General features: G+C 42.7%; 1 protein-coding gene across 1 annotated transcript in view; it reads right to left on the reverse strand.

Moving 5' to 3' along the window:
- The window catches only part of ZMPSTE24 (zinc metallopeptidase STE24), a gene marked incomplete in the record, with an annotated part of 43,370 nt that overhangs the window by 2,941 nt on the left and 25,357 nt on the right, over positions 1-15,072 (reverse strand). The window contains 3 exon segments of the mRNA XM_027766887.1: positions 3,733-3,876; positions 7,729-7,833; positions 14,920-15,072. Coding sequence (XP_027622688.1) covers positions 3,733-3,876; positions 7,729-7,833; positions 14,920-15,072 — 402 coding nt within the window.

Below are 15,072 nucleotides of genomic sequence, written 5' to 3' on the forward strand. Positions count from 1 at the left end.
CAGATTTAACTTTAATAAATCAAAGAAATGCTAAGGAAATATGCTTAAAACTTAAAGCCAGGAAACAGGCTGGATTCTGTTCAAATAGTAGGTACATGAACCTATCGGCAACTCCAGACAAGACAAAAATCCTTAAAATTGAAAAACAAAGCCTAGAAAAAAATCAATAATGTTTAGTCAAAAGTCATAAAATTCTATTTCACCAGCTCAGTCTCATGTACTTTATCTTTTGTTGTGATTCAATTTTCCCAATTAAATTCTGAGATGTAATATTCAACTCCAGACTTGTCTCCATGATTAAGTTGGCCATTTTCTTAGTTTTTGAAGTCTTATTTCTGTGTGACTGTATTTAATTTTCTTGGAATAGCACTCTCTGCTGAATTTCTTGGAAATCTGGTCTGGTGTTGGTAAATTCTTTCAGACTTTATCTTAGAATGTTCTTGTCTTTTCCTCCTATATGAATGATAATCTTGCCTGGTATAGTACCAGTGGTTGCAATTGCTTTTCCCTTAACATTTTGAATATATTTTGCCATTCTTTCCTCACTAGCATTGTTTCCAATGAGATATCCGCTGTCAGCCTGATGGGACATCCTTTATAGGTAACTTGTCATTTCTCTCTTGCCAATCTTAGTATCTTGTCTTTGTCTGTGGTTTTGTTCAATGTGGCTATAATGTGTCTTGGAGAAGATCTTCTTGGGTTGATTCTATTTGGGGTCCTTTGTATTTCTTGGGACTGAGTCTTTGAGTGCCTCTCTAGGTTTGGAAAGTTTTCTTCCAGGATTTCATGGAATAGATTGTCAATGCCCTTATGGGTCTCTTCCCCTTCTGGGATACCGATTACCGGATGTTTGGATGTTAGATGGTATCTAGTATTTCTCATATAATATTATCATGTTTTTGGACAATTTTCTCAGTCTTTGTGGTGCATTTTTCTAGGCCAGTAATTCTATCTTCTACAACTGAGATTCGATTTTCAGTGTGATCTAGTCTGCTTTGAATACTTTCAAGTGAGATTTTGATTTCCTGTATTATAGTCTTCATCTCTAACAAATCCATTTGATTCTTTTGAAAAATGTGTAATTCCTCTTTTAGATCTTGCAAGAATTTCCTCACCTCCTGAGGCTCGTCAGCTTTTTTCCCCTGCCTCTTTGCAGTTCATCGTGTCTTCTCTTCAATCTCTGTGAGCTTTGTCACCATGAAAATTCTAAATTCTTTATCAGATATTTCCATTAATTTTATCATACTGTCTGAGGATGAAGAGGACTTATGTTTCCTTGGAAGAGAGGTATTTTCTTGTTTTCCATATTTCTTGTGACCCTGCAGTGATCTCTAGTCATCAGATGGATGGTGCATTTCTTCTAATTCTTGAAGTTCAGTCTGTGTTCAAAGGCGTGCAGGAGGAGGTGATCTGCAATCTCTCTTCCGTTTGTTCTCACTCTTCATGCATCAAAATCAGTGGAAATAGAGGAGTATTCTGACCCTAACTGTATTCAGATGTATAGATTCTATTCACTTGAACCTGTCTAGACACTTAGTGAGCAAAGGCTGATGAGAAGCAAATGAGTAAAGATTAAAAATAAAGAAAAGAATTAAAGAAAAGGAAAGAAGAAAACATAAAATAAAAAAAAAACTATTCTTAATCATATCTCTACTTTTGAAGGATAATGACAGTCTTGAAAAAAAAAACCAAAAAAAAACAAAAAACTATTCTTAATCATATCTCTACTTTTGAAGGATAATGACAGTCTTCACTGAAATTATTCTAAAACATATGCCACAGTCTATCTCTCTCTCTTTTTTTTTTTTTTTTTTTTAAGAGAGAGAGTTGTACTATAGGGCACATGCGCTTGCCAGAGAGACAGAGACAGAGGGAAAATGAGAAATCACTTCCCCATGGCCATGCCATAATCCCTTCTCCTCCATTCTCCTCTTGGGATTTTGGGCTCGCATGCACACATGCTCAACATCAGTTTTGTTTTTTTTTCCTTTGAGAGGTTTTTGCTATAGGGTGCGTGCACTCATCAGACAGACAGAGACATAGAGACAGAAAGTGAGAAATTACCCCCAGGGGGGATGGCCACACCGCAATCCCTTCTCCATTCTCCTCTCGGGATCTTGGGCATGCACACACACGTGCTTGGCATGAGTTTTAAGCCATCAGATCTGGGACTTGCACCACAATCGACTACATGGGAGTCCAGCGACATAGCCATTACACTAACTGCTGGTCTCTTGACATCAGTTTTTTAAGCTGCTGGGTCTGGGACTCAAACTGCAGTCGACTATGTGGGAGTTCAGTGACATAACCATTATGCCATCTGCTGGTCCCTGCCACAGTCTCCTAAGGACAATCTCAAGATTGAGTTTCCTAGTATTCTGAACAATAGCAACATTCTCAGAATAAGTATATAATTTCTGAAGGTGCCCTTCATGAAGGTGACAAATTGCATCTGAAAACTCTGAGGAAAAAAATTTCTTTGCATTACTGAAATATCACAAATTGAACGATATACCTATTTCTTTAAGTATTTCAGCACAAAATAAATTCTGGGGACGAGTAGTTAGCGTAATGGCTACGTCGCTGAACTCCCTTGTAGTCGACCGCAGTTCGAGTCCTGGACCCAGTGGCTTAAACTCATGCTAGGCGCGTGTGCGTGCGTGCCCAAGATCCCGATAGGAGAATGGAGAAGAAGGGATTGTCGTGTGGCCATTCCCCCTGGGGGGTGATTTCTCGCTTTCGATCTCTCTGTCTCTCTGTCTTTCTGGCGAATGCATGCGCCCTATAGCAAAAACCTCTCAAAAAAAAAAAATTTAGTTTATGTGGGCAACCTAGGATTCACTTAGATTAAGACCTTAACTCTATAACCTGTCCCAAGAACGAATTCTTCTGAATGGAAATACCACAAGATGCTTACTTAGGATTAATCTAGAAGCCTTACAAATACCCTGAGATGCCGTTGTGACTTTTCGTACAGACTCATCAGCTGCGTCTTACCACATGTGCTGTCACAGGACAATGGTTCTTAAATTCCACTCACCATAAAACATGCACCTTTGATTTTGTGGATCCAGGGTGGACTCCTAAGGCTACTTTGAGGATGGTAGTCCCAGAACACAACCAGGGAAACCCTGGCACACGGCCTGCCCCAGCGAGTCCCACAGGAATTCCACTTTTGTGTTTTGTCCTGTCACACGCAGCAGACTGGCACCTAAGCAATGCCGACTGCATGATGTAGGGCCTAGCATTCCGGCAGTTGATCTCTGTTCCCGGGTCTCTGAGGTGTCACATCCAGGTTTTCAGCACTGAAGTCGATTTCTCTGCTTGTTTTTTCTTAATAATATGTAAGCACTGATTTATCTGGGCTTAGATTTCTCTGCTACTTTCTCATACTGGCCAGTTAATCGAGACAGTATAAAAGATTTTATTTCAGGGTCAGCAGATGGCGTGATGGTGAAGGGTGCTGGACTCCCACACGGCCGACTGCAGTTTGAGTCCCAGATCTGGTGACTTGCCTTCTCACTTTCCCTCTCTCTCACTCTATCCCTCTCTAGTTAAATTAAAATCGATAAATAAATGGATAAAGTTAAATAAAATAATTCTTTAAAATAAAAAAATGATTTTGTTTCATCTGTACAATTTTGTTTCATTTATTTTTTCCACTACCCGAAGGGTTCTAGATTTGAAACTAGGGAGGGAGTATGTAAGATAATTTTAAAGATTATACATTACCTCATTGTAAGGTGAAAATATAAACTGGAAGATGATCAACAGTCCGATTAGAGTGGGCTGGCTGTCATAAAAACCAAATGCAGTAAATAGCTCCTTCCGGCCGATTAATACAGCAAATAAGAAAAAACATAGGAAAGAGTTCATCTAGAAAGAAGAACATGAAGTTTCCATTACTACTAATTTCACTGTGTGTGAGATCAATTAGTTAAAAAAAAAAAAAAAGTACAAGAAGAAACCATTGTGTAATTTTATTTTATTTATTTTTTAGAGAGATTTTTGTTATAGGGCACATGTGCTTGCCGGAGAGAAAAAGAGACAGAGAAAGAAAGTGAGAAATCACCTCCCAGGGGGATGGCTACCCCGCAGTCCCTTCTCCTCCATTCTCTTCCTGGATTTTCAGCATGCACACACATATGCCCAGCATAAGTCTCAAGCTGCCGGGTCCAGGACTTGAACTGCAGTCAGCCATGTGGGAGTCCAACGTCTTAACCAGTAAGCTACCTGCTGGCCCCGACCATGGTACGATTTTAAGAAAAGTGCCAGTGTGATCATACAAAAGGTTATTTAGATAAATTTGGGACCAGCAGGTGGCATAATGGTTACGTTACTGGACTCCTACGTAACTGACCACGGTTTGAGTCTCAGCCCTGGTGGCTTAAACTCAATGAATGTGCGTGTGTGCCCAGAATCCCGAGAGGAGGATGGAGAAGAAGGGACTGTGGTGTGGCCATCCCCCCGGGGGGTGATTTCTCGCTCTCTTCCTCTCTCTATGTCGCCAGCAAGTGCACATGCGCGATAGCAAAAATCTCTCTCTCAAAAAAACAAATAAATAGATAAATAAAAGAAAGGAAAGGTTGTTTAGGTAATTTTATGGTTTCATTTTTACTTTCAAAAAGAAAGTAAAAACTTCCCCAAATGTAGAAACTGTATGGTTTCTATCAAGACTTATAACTGACGGCTTGAAGTGGTCAATAGCAATAAGATTCTCTCTAAAGTTAAAGGGCTTGGGTCAGTCCATGGTGTGGTGGTGAAGGCGGCTAGATCCCACATGGCCAACTGTATGGTTCAAGTCCCAGATCTGGCAGCTTGAAAAACACACCAGGTTTGTGTGTGTGTGTGTGTGTGTCCCAAATCCCATAAGGAGCGGAGAAGGAACTGCAGCATGACCATCCCCCACAGGGGGTGCTATCTCACACGTCTCTCTATCTCTCTCTTACTCCCTCCTGTGAGCACACCCTCTTGAAAATTAAAAAAAAAAAAAAAAAAAGTTAAAGGGCTAGAATGGATAGAGTCAGGCTTTATTGTAAAGACTGTAATCAGACACAAGGCCGCCCACCTGACCTTGATGTGGGGGCTACACAACAACGGGCTTCCCTTGAATTCTTTTTAGGACCTCTGGAGCCATACTGGATTGTCAGAAAGGTCAGAGAAAGAAGGGGAAAAAAAAATCAGAAGTCTGTACTTCAGACTGAGCTGGAGACTAAACCCCATTCTTTTCTATCAGCAGAAATGAATCCTAGAGGCCACATTTAAGTGGCCAGGTGAGCTCAGTGGGGCCCAGAGCATGAGCAGGCTGGCAGCGGTGCCAGGACGAAGCACAAGCAGCTCTGCCACTCGGCCCTTGTAACTCAGTGGCCCCACTGTGGAAAGCTCCACTAGAAAATGGACTATGAAGGCCAGCATCTACTTTCTTTTCTTTTCTTTTTTTTTTTTTTAAGAATTATTTTATTTAACTTAATTTATTTATTTATATTTGACCAGAGAGATGGGGGGGGGGAGAAAGCAAAGCCGTCAGGTCTGGGACTAGAACCTGGAACCATAGCTGGCCAAGTGGGAGTCCAGCCCCTTAACCACCATGCTACCTGCTGGCCCCAGCAGCATCTACTTTCATCAAGTAGCCATCATCCTTTTGAAAAATGACTTGGTTTGCTTCTGGGCCCCAGGCATCAGACACTGTGATCCCGCAACCTGAGCTGTTCCTCTTAAACTGGACACTATGTTGATCCGCCTGGCCAGGACACTGGTCTGCCCCAGAGCACTCCAGGTAGGAGTGGAATGGAAAGAAGCCAGTCTCGAAGGCAGACGTAAGTTAAATGAGCAGGTAGGTAGCTCACACTCCAGTATGCCAACTCCTGCGATTCTCCCACCCCCAATCAGCCCTTACTCATGAGGGGCTCCCTCTAATCATCTAATTCAGAAGAAAAAAACTGAAGGCCATTTTATGAATAAAGAATAAGACAGTAAAAGCTGTGGGGAGTGCCGTGGTGTTACAGTACCACTCTGGGACAGTCTCAGAGGGTGGCGGTAAAGGCAAACATTCTCAGCGAGGGCTTTACGTACTATGTCTCATTGTCCCCCAGCCTTGGAGTTGAGGGTCGGAGTCTGGGACATATGGACTCATTCAGTGGCGGGGAACAAACCAGTAATGGCTAAGATTTAGAAAACAGGTAGGTGAGTAACTTTCAAAACTAGCCCAGCGTATCGTACTTTGTCCTAATGTGAAGTTCACCAAGAGTCCCAGGGTAGAGGTGGCTCACAATAGACCAGGTGGCTGACACTTGCCCCGTGGAGGTCAACTAGCTTTGTTCTTTCTTTCTTTTTTAAAGAATTATCTATTTTAATTTTATTTATCCATTCGTTTTGGTCCAGAACTTGAACCATGGTCAGCCACGTGGGAGTGTCCAATGCCTTAACCACCATGCCATCTGCTGGTCCCCAAGTCAAGTAGCTTTTTAAAGAGAGTTTCTTGCTACAGGGCACATGTACTCACTGGAGAGACAGAGACAGAAAGCAAGAAATCATCCCTCAGAGGGAATGGCAATGCTGTAATTCCTTCTCTTCTACTCTCCTCTCAGGATTTTGGGCACATACACATGCCCCTGGCCTGAGTTTCAAGCTGCTGGATCCAGGACTCGAACCATAGTCAGCCATGTGGGAGTCCAGCAATGTAACCATTAACGCCATCTGCTGGTCTCCCAGCCAGGCCTTTTCCACAGCCCCTCCAGGATGTGGTCAAGGGGCTCATGAATAGAGGGGTTAAAATGACAGAGACAGAGACAATGCATTTGTTAACCTGGACATTCCTCCCCTGCTCCTGCTGAGTGACTGCCAGTCAGGGAGGGAAGCAAGCCCAGGCCCTGCGAGGTGCGACACCTCAGGGACCAGTAGGCATCTGTGTCAGGCTGATTCCACCCAACCCCTTCTTTTGCGGATCTCCTTTGTAAGACTGAACACTTAACTAGAACTTGAACTATTTACAGTCTCGCTCACTGCTACGTATTCACACAGCAGCTTCCTGCCAAGGAACTCATTTTTACACCTACAGATGTAAGGCAGCAGGAAAGGCCCACAGGGATTCACGATCCTCCCCCAGAACTGGCTGGCCTTTCTGGAAGGTACAAAGACCCACGTAAAACTCAGGTAAGGTCACATCTGTTCAGGGTCCATGGTTATTTCACTGAGAGCCTGAAAATCTGCTTGTTTAGAGGTATTAATACCTAAAGGAGGAAAGTTATCAGAGCTGTTTTTTTCTTCTTTATATTTTCTACACTGTTTTTAAATTTTTAAAAATTATTTATTATTATTTGTACATTAAATTGCTATATATCATTTAGATTGTGAAGAGACTTTAATTTTCAATGAATATATAATTACTTTTAAATGAGAATAAAGAGTTTTAGAAAGCATTTTAATGTCCAACTTATCTAGGCTTGCTCCTTTTGATCTTCATAGCTCTTACATCTGAGGTGCTGAGATGAAGCGGGTGATAACAATAAATGTGTGGACTAACTCATTTGCTTCTTCCTGGGCCTGTGGAGAAGCATCACTTGGGGAGTGAAAGGGCAGAGAGAGGTCTGGGAACGCGCCTCAGGTCACAGAGCAGCAAGGGAAGCAGCTGTGAGGGGGAGCCAGGTAGCCTGGCTGTGGGTGTCTCTGTCTCCCGCACCTACCACATGACTATCATGCTATCACAAAGAACCGCCACCCCCCACTCACCTGGCTAATAATGATATTTTTGACTGTGTGTCCCAACTTCCAGTGCCCCAGTTCATGGCCCAGGACAGCAAGCACTTCTTCATTTTTACATCCTTGCTTCTTATTCTGAATCAAAGAACAGACAGAAAATAAATGACTAAGAATCGTCAAAAAGTTTTATCTTTTAATGCTGTAATATCTCTTCACAGAATCAAAGTTAAGGAAACAATCGGATTTTTTGTGCAAAACTGTTCCTTCACTTAAAACATTCCTTAAATTACTGCACCACGTGAGACGAGACATCGCATTAAACACTCAACACAGAACCACAAACAAAACAGACGTTCTGACTTCATAAAGCTTGCAGCTAATTTAGATTAGGGGAAAAAATAATAAACTGGAAAAGGGGGCACAGTCATGGGTGTGACGCCTGGCAGGGCTGACTCCCAGGGTGGACTCTGGGTTCGCATCTGGAGACCTGCCTGAGTACACTGGGTGCACTTGTGCCCACGGGTCAGGGAGAGGATCATGGCACTGGGACCCTATTGAGGATGCAATGTTTCTCTCTGTCTCTCTCTTACTTGCTTGCTTATGAAAGAAATAGCTAAGAGAACTCTGAAAAGAAACACTGGAAATAAATTTAAATCTTTTTTTGTCAGAAGGCACATGTAACTCATCTGAGAGAAAGCGTACCTTCCCACCCCCATGGGGGATAGTTTTCCACAATCCTTTTTCCATTGCCCCTTCCCATCAGGATTTTGGGCACTCATGTACATGTGTCCAACATGTTTTTCAAGCCACCAGGGCCAGGATTCAAACTGTGGGTGGCCACGTGAGAGCTGGCTCTCTTTAACCACTGAGCTATTGGGCAAGCCTTGTTTTCAGAGATCATATTTTATTTATTTAAATTCAGTTTTGCTATAGGGTGCATGCACTCACCAGAGAGAAATAGACAAGAGACAGAAAGAGAGAGAGAAAGTAGGAAGTTACCCTCCAGAGGGGATGGCCACACCACAATCCCTTCTCCAGTCTCCTCTCAGGATTTTGGGTATGCATGCACATGTGCCTACTGGGTTTTTCAACCCGCTGAGTCCAGGACTTCAAGCTGTGGGAGCCAGTTGCCTAACTACCACACCACCAGTCGGCCCAAAGATTATGTTCTTACACAAGTAATTACTCATGATAGATACAGTCAAACAACAGCTATCATAATACCCATCGGAAACATTTTCAAAGATGATGTTCTGACAACATCTTGAAAGCAAGACGCAGAAAGCAGACTAAGCAGAGCAAAAAATAAATAAAAAAGCCGAATCATACATAAGCAGTGGTAGAAAAAGGCGAAGAACCAGCTTGATTTTCAGCAGAAGTATTCAAAAGGCTGGAAGTAACAGCATGAGACACCTTTGGAAATGAGGGGACTAGAAGTAGGTGGCTAAATAAGAATTGGGCAAGAGCTGTTTGAGAAGCAGTCAAAGCTCCAGGTTCCCTCTTTAACTCCATGGCAACAGGCAACCGCTCCTCCCTCATCCTGGCAGATGCCTGCAAGTTTAGTCTCTGCAGAGGGCAAAAGGAGAGAGCCTTACAACTAGGTGTCCAACACAGCTGAGGCTCAGGGGTTACGAGCAACATACTAAGTACCTGGTTACCTATTGACAGGACAGGCTGAACAGTGAGACTCCCTCCCCCAACCCTTTCCCCATACTTGGCTCTTAAACACTACCCTGCAGGCAGGAGACCGGAAGAATACTCTCTTGGGACCCTGACCACTCCACCACAAAAGACCTTAAGATACTAAAACCAGGTAAACATATCCAACAAGCCCACCTTACAACGAAACTCAAAATCGATACACCGTACCTATAGGTTCAGAGATTCTGATCAGGTTTTTAGTTCCATTCTCTTACAAGGAGCAGATAACCAAAGATTAACAGGTATATGGTAAGCTGTTAAGAAGGAAACCAGATCCAGATAAAAAGCAACATGAAAGGCCAGCCAGTGGCACAGTGGCTACAGTGGCTGGATCCCACATGAACGATTCTGCAGTTTGAGTCCTGGACCCAGTGGCTTGAAAACATGCCAGGCTCGTGTGTGTGCATGCCCAAAATCCAAAGAGGAAAGATGAGAAGGGACTGCAGCATGGCCATCCCCAGCCGGGGGTGCTTTCTCACTTTCTCTCTCTCTCTTCAGCAAGCACAAACATCCTACTGCCAAAATATACATACATACATATATATATATATAAAACTACCAAGTCCTTTAGGTTTATTAAATTATTGATGATTTTTGTTACAGATATTTTCTAACTTTTCTATTACTTTATTAATAAGAAAAATATATAGCTAATTTTATGTTTAATAATAACAGGGAAAATAGCTTCCATATGTACCTAATAATGTAGGTATAAGGTGTTTTACATACAGCTCGTGAATTTTCACTGTTATAAGACAGGTATTATTACTTTATATAAAGTAACATAAGGGCTATTTCCCACTGAAAGGAGACTTGCTTATTCACGGCTGATTCTTTGAACTGGGTTTTCTTTTCTTCCTACACTAATTTTACATAAATGAACAGAGAAGCATATCATCTTTCTTTTACTTTCATAAAGCACTTTCCTTTTGTTCTTTTTAATGCCTAAGAGTGAGAATAGAAGAGAGGGAAGAAAGGATGAGAGACAGAGAAGGAATATTCTGACAGGACCTCACTGTGCTGAGACCCTCCTGCCGCCACCTCTTAATTAGCCGGGATTATTGATGCATGCAACCATGCCGGCACGTTCAGGTTGGCTGGAATCAAACCTGGGCCTCCCATGTGGCTTCCAGCGTCCTAAGCAATGGTGCTACATGTGTACCACCACAGTTAGGCCCACTTTCCTTTATATAAAATTCATGATACCTCATTTGATCCTTACCAAGTTGGCAGCCTGGGAAGTATTTTCATTTTGGAGAGAATTTAAAAGAAAGTGAGCAATTACGATGTCTTGCTAATAAGTAGTGGGTAAAATCCACTTATCTGGAGCCTGTGTCCTTTCAACTGTACTTATCAACGGGCAAGACTGCCAGTAATCCTAGTACCAGCTTCCTGGGAAAACACGTTTTCTTCTACAAAAGGATTTTTTATATTATTTCTTTTTCTCTCTTTTTAAAGAAAAAAACTTGCTATAGAGTATGTGCACTTGCCAGAGAGACGCACACACACAGAGAAAGACAGATATGGAGGGAAAGTGAGAAATCACCCCCCAGGGAGGATGGCGATGCCACAATCCCTTCTCCACTACCCCGTGGGAGTTTAGACACACATGCACATGCACCAGCACGTTTGTCAATCTGCTGGATTCAGGACTTGAACCATGTAGTCAGTCATGTGGTATCCAGCACCTGAACCACCACACCACCAGTTAGCCCCATTTGTACATTATTTGTAATTACTACTTTTACTTAGATTGTCTTTGAGATAGGTTTTTCCAATTATCCTATTTGTATTCTGAAGGGTAAAATTCCAGACAGTAAATTCCCTAGATAACTTTTTTAGAGAGATTTTTTGCTATAGGGCATGTGCACTCACCGGAGAGAGAGCGAGCGACAGAGACGATGAGAGGAAAGGTGAGATTTTACCCCCCAGGGGGATAGCCATGTCACAATCCCTTCTCCTCCATTTTCCTCCTCGGATCTTGAGCACACTCGTACACGTGCTCTGCCTAAGTTTCAAGCCACCAGGTCTGGGACTCAAATCGCGGCTGGTCATGTGGAGAGTCCAGCAAGGTAATCACCATGTCATCTGCTGGCCCTAGATACCCTTTTAAATGCAACAGCCATTACAGAGACATTCGTCAAAATGTTAACAGCCGTTATCTAGTAAGAAGACAGGTTCAGGTCACTGTAGTTTTCCTTCAATTTCTGTTAAAAATGAAACACTTCGGGGATCAGCAGTTAGAGCAATGGGTATGTCGCTGAACTCTCAAGTAGTCGACTGTGGTTCGAGTCCCGTCCTGGACCCAGTGGCTTAAACTCACGCCAGGCGTGTGTGTGTGCGTGTGTGCCCAAGATCCCAAAAGGAGAATAGAGGAGAAGGGACTGCGGTGTGGCCATCCCCCCTGGGGGGTGATTTCTCACTATCTCTCTGTCTCTCTGTCGGGCGAGCGCACACACTCTATAGCAAAAACCCCTCCAAAAAAAAAAAAACAAATAAAAATGCTTAGCCTTATCTTATATGACAACATACATGAAATCATGAATTCAATATGCTTTTATCTTTTTCATCATGTATGTGAAAAGATACATAACTATTCCAATTTAAAATACTGATATGCTCCCTAAAATCATCTCATCACTGGTATACACCTCAGAATGCAATAGTTAATGAGTTTTTGGGGTTTTTTTTGAGAGTTGTTTTTTTTATTTTTTATTTTTTTTTTGCTATAGGGCACGTGCGCTCGCCAGACAGAGAGACAGAAAGCGAGAAATCACCCCCCCAGGGGGGATGGCCACGTGCAATCCCTTCTCCTTTCTCCTCTCGGGATCTTGGGCATGCACACACATGCACCCGGCATGAGTTTAAGCCACCAGGTCTGGGACTCGAACTGTGGTCGACTACGTGGGAGTCCAGCGACATGGCCATTACAATAACTGCTGGTCCCTTTTTAACTTTTTTTTTTTTTTGGAGAGGTTTTTATTTTTAGTTAATGAATTTTTTAAAATTTTATTTATTCATTCATTTTAATTTGACTAGAGACACACACAGAGAGAGAGAGGGAAAGTGAGAAAACAAGCCACCAGGTCTAGGACTTGAACTAGGGTCAGCCATGTGAGAGTGTCTAGGGCCTTAACTATCATGCCACCTGCTGGTCCCCTACAATAGTTAATGAGTTTTGGGGGAACCAGCAGTTAGCGTAATGGCTATGTCGCTGGACTCCCACGTAGTCGACCGTGGTTCGTGTCCCGGACCCGGTGGCTTAAAACTCACGCCGGGCGTGTGTGTGTGCGTGCCCATGATCCTGAGAGGAGAATGGAGGAGAAGGGATTGCGGCGTGACCATCCCCCCTGGGGGGTGATTTCTCGCTTTCTGTCTCTCTGTCTCTCTCTGTCTGTCTGGCGAGCGCATGCGCCCTATAGTGAAAAATCTCTCAAAAGAAAAAAAAAAGAAAAAGAAATGTGGTGGGCCACATGGGATCCAGCTCTCTGTTAGCACTTAACCACTATGCTAAGGAATCAGTGCCTCCCACCAGATTTTAATTGCCCTAAAACAATCTCTGGCCTCTACCCAAATCAGTCTAAGCTTTCCAAGCCACTGGAAACAACCACTTGAAGTCTTCAGAAAAAAGTGTTCTACAGGGACCAGCAGATGGCATAATGGTTGTCACTGGACTCCCACAAAGTGATTTGAGTTCTAGATTCGGTGGCTTAAAACTCATGTCCAAAATCCTGAGATAATGGAGAAGGGATTGAGACATGACCATATCCCCGGGGGGTGATTTCTCACTTTCTGTTTCTCTGTCTCTGTCTCTTCAGAGAGTGCACATGCCCCATAGCAAAAAATTTCACAGAAAAAGAAGAGTGTTGTACAAACGGGCCTGCCTTTCCATCCCCATCTACATCCACTTAATCACTGGTCTCAGAAAACATGCAGGGATCTTTACTGTCTCTAAGGCTTTAATCATTCCTATCTTCAACCTGAGAAGCCTCCCCTCGAGTAAAAGTTCTGTCTAGTTCAAATCCTCTCTTCTAAGAAAACTCTCTGATCAATAGAATCTGCATTAATATCTGAATTTCTAAAAGTCACACTTATTTCAGCCACTCAACATTTACCACACCCTACTTTAAACCATGGGTATTTGTCTCCTCTATTTTAGGTTTTTAGGGTAGGATGATGTCTAATGTGTCGTGTTGTGTAACTTGCATGTAGATAATAAATGTTTGCAGTTAACTGATAAAACAAAGCATGCTCTTCAGAAGCCAGCAAAATAAGTCAGACCCATTCAACACACTTCATGGAACTACCCAACCGTTTTTATAGCCAGAGAAAACCGTCCTCATGGATATCAAGGGTCTGCAATTTCATTTCACTGCTTGCCGTCACTGGCACTAACTAACATCTAAGTGAACTCTGATGTAATCTACCCTGTTTGTGGATGCCTCTGAAGCAGGCTAACTTGCTGGTCTTGCAGCATTCTCCAGGGTTATCATCGGATTACACTTTTCAGACTTCAGTTTTCCTATGTAAACAATGACCTTAGGGCTGGCTCTGTAGTCCAGTGGAAACACGCTACTCAAGAAAAGCTAGATCCCATGTGGTGACCAAGGTGTGAATCCCTGGGCTGGTTGGCCTGAAACACATCAAGCATACACACAAGTGCCTAAGAACTAAGGGGTTGAGGTTTGCAACGAGGGGGCTGCGGTGTACAAGAGAATGGTGTACCCGTAAGCGTGCCCGTGGTTCTGGCTGGTGTACCCGTAAGCGCGCCCGCGGTCCCAGCCGGCGTACCCGTAAGCGCGCCTGCGGTCCCGGCCGGCGTGGTGTGGTCATCTGACTGCCTCCCTTTTCGACTACAGGCTTAAGAGGAAGGTTTGTATCTCCATTTCATATTCTTGGTGCCAAGCAAAGAATTTCTGAACAGAGTATAACATTTCAGAAACATGTATTAAACAAAAAAAATGGATTAAAGTGCATAACATGCTCAAGGACACAAATCTACTGAATGACAGAATCAGGACTCAAATCCAAATTTCTGTGTTGCCAAAGCCTAGAATTACTACAACTCCATCAAGCTAAAAATTATTTATCTTCTCTTTGTCCTGATTGTGGGAATTCTCTGATCATAAACATATTAGAAATGCATATGTAAGCATATATATATATGTATATATATATATACACATACATACATATATATATATACATACACACACACACACACACACACACATTTAGTCCCTATTTCAAAGACAGCTCATAACTACAAATTTTCCTATCTTCTAAGAGCTTCTAATTTTCTTCTCTCTTAATACATTCTGTAAAAGCGTGCAAGGTAGTTACCAGGCAATGATGCTGCAATCTCTACCAAATACAGACCTAGAAAGGGGCCAGGGAGTCTTAATTTGATAGTCTCCCTCAATTCAACACTTACTGCACAGAAACTGATGTAACTTTGAGTTGCCAAAGGAACTGTGTTTAAAATCTGAGGCACAGGTTCTTAGGAAAAGAAGAACTCACTTTAACTTTAGCTTTAATTTCTTCACTGTCCCCTTCTCCTTCCTTGCGGGGCTCCGTGCCAGAGTCCTCCTGGATGTCTTTGTTTAGTATAGAGTACTCCTCTAGCAGAGTGTCAAACAAAACTAATCGCTTGTTCTTGAAGAAGCCATAAAA

Source organism: Tupaia chinensis, unplaced genomic scaffold, assembly GCF_000334495.1.
Source record: "Tupaia chinensis unplaced genomic scaffold, TupChi_1.0 Scaffold143758_1, whole genome shotgun sequence".
NCBI lineage: Eukaryota > Metazoa > Chordata > Mammalia > Scandentia > Tupaiidae > Tupaia > Tupaia belangeri.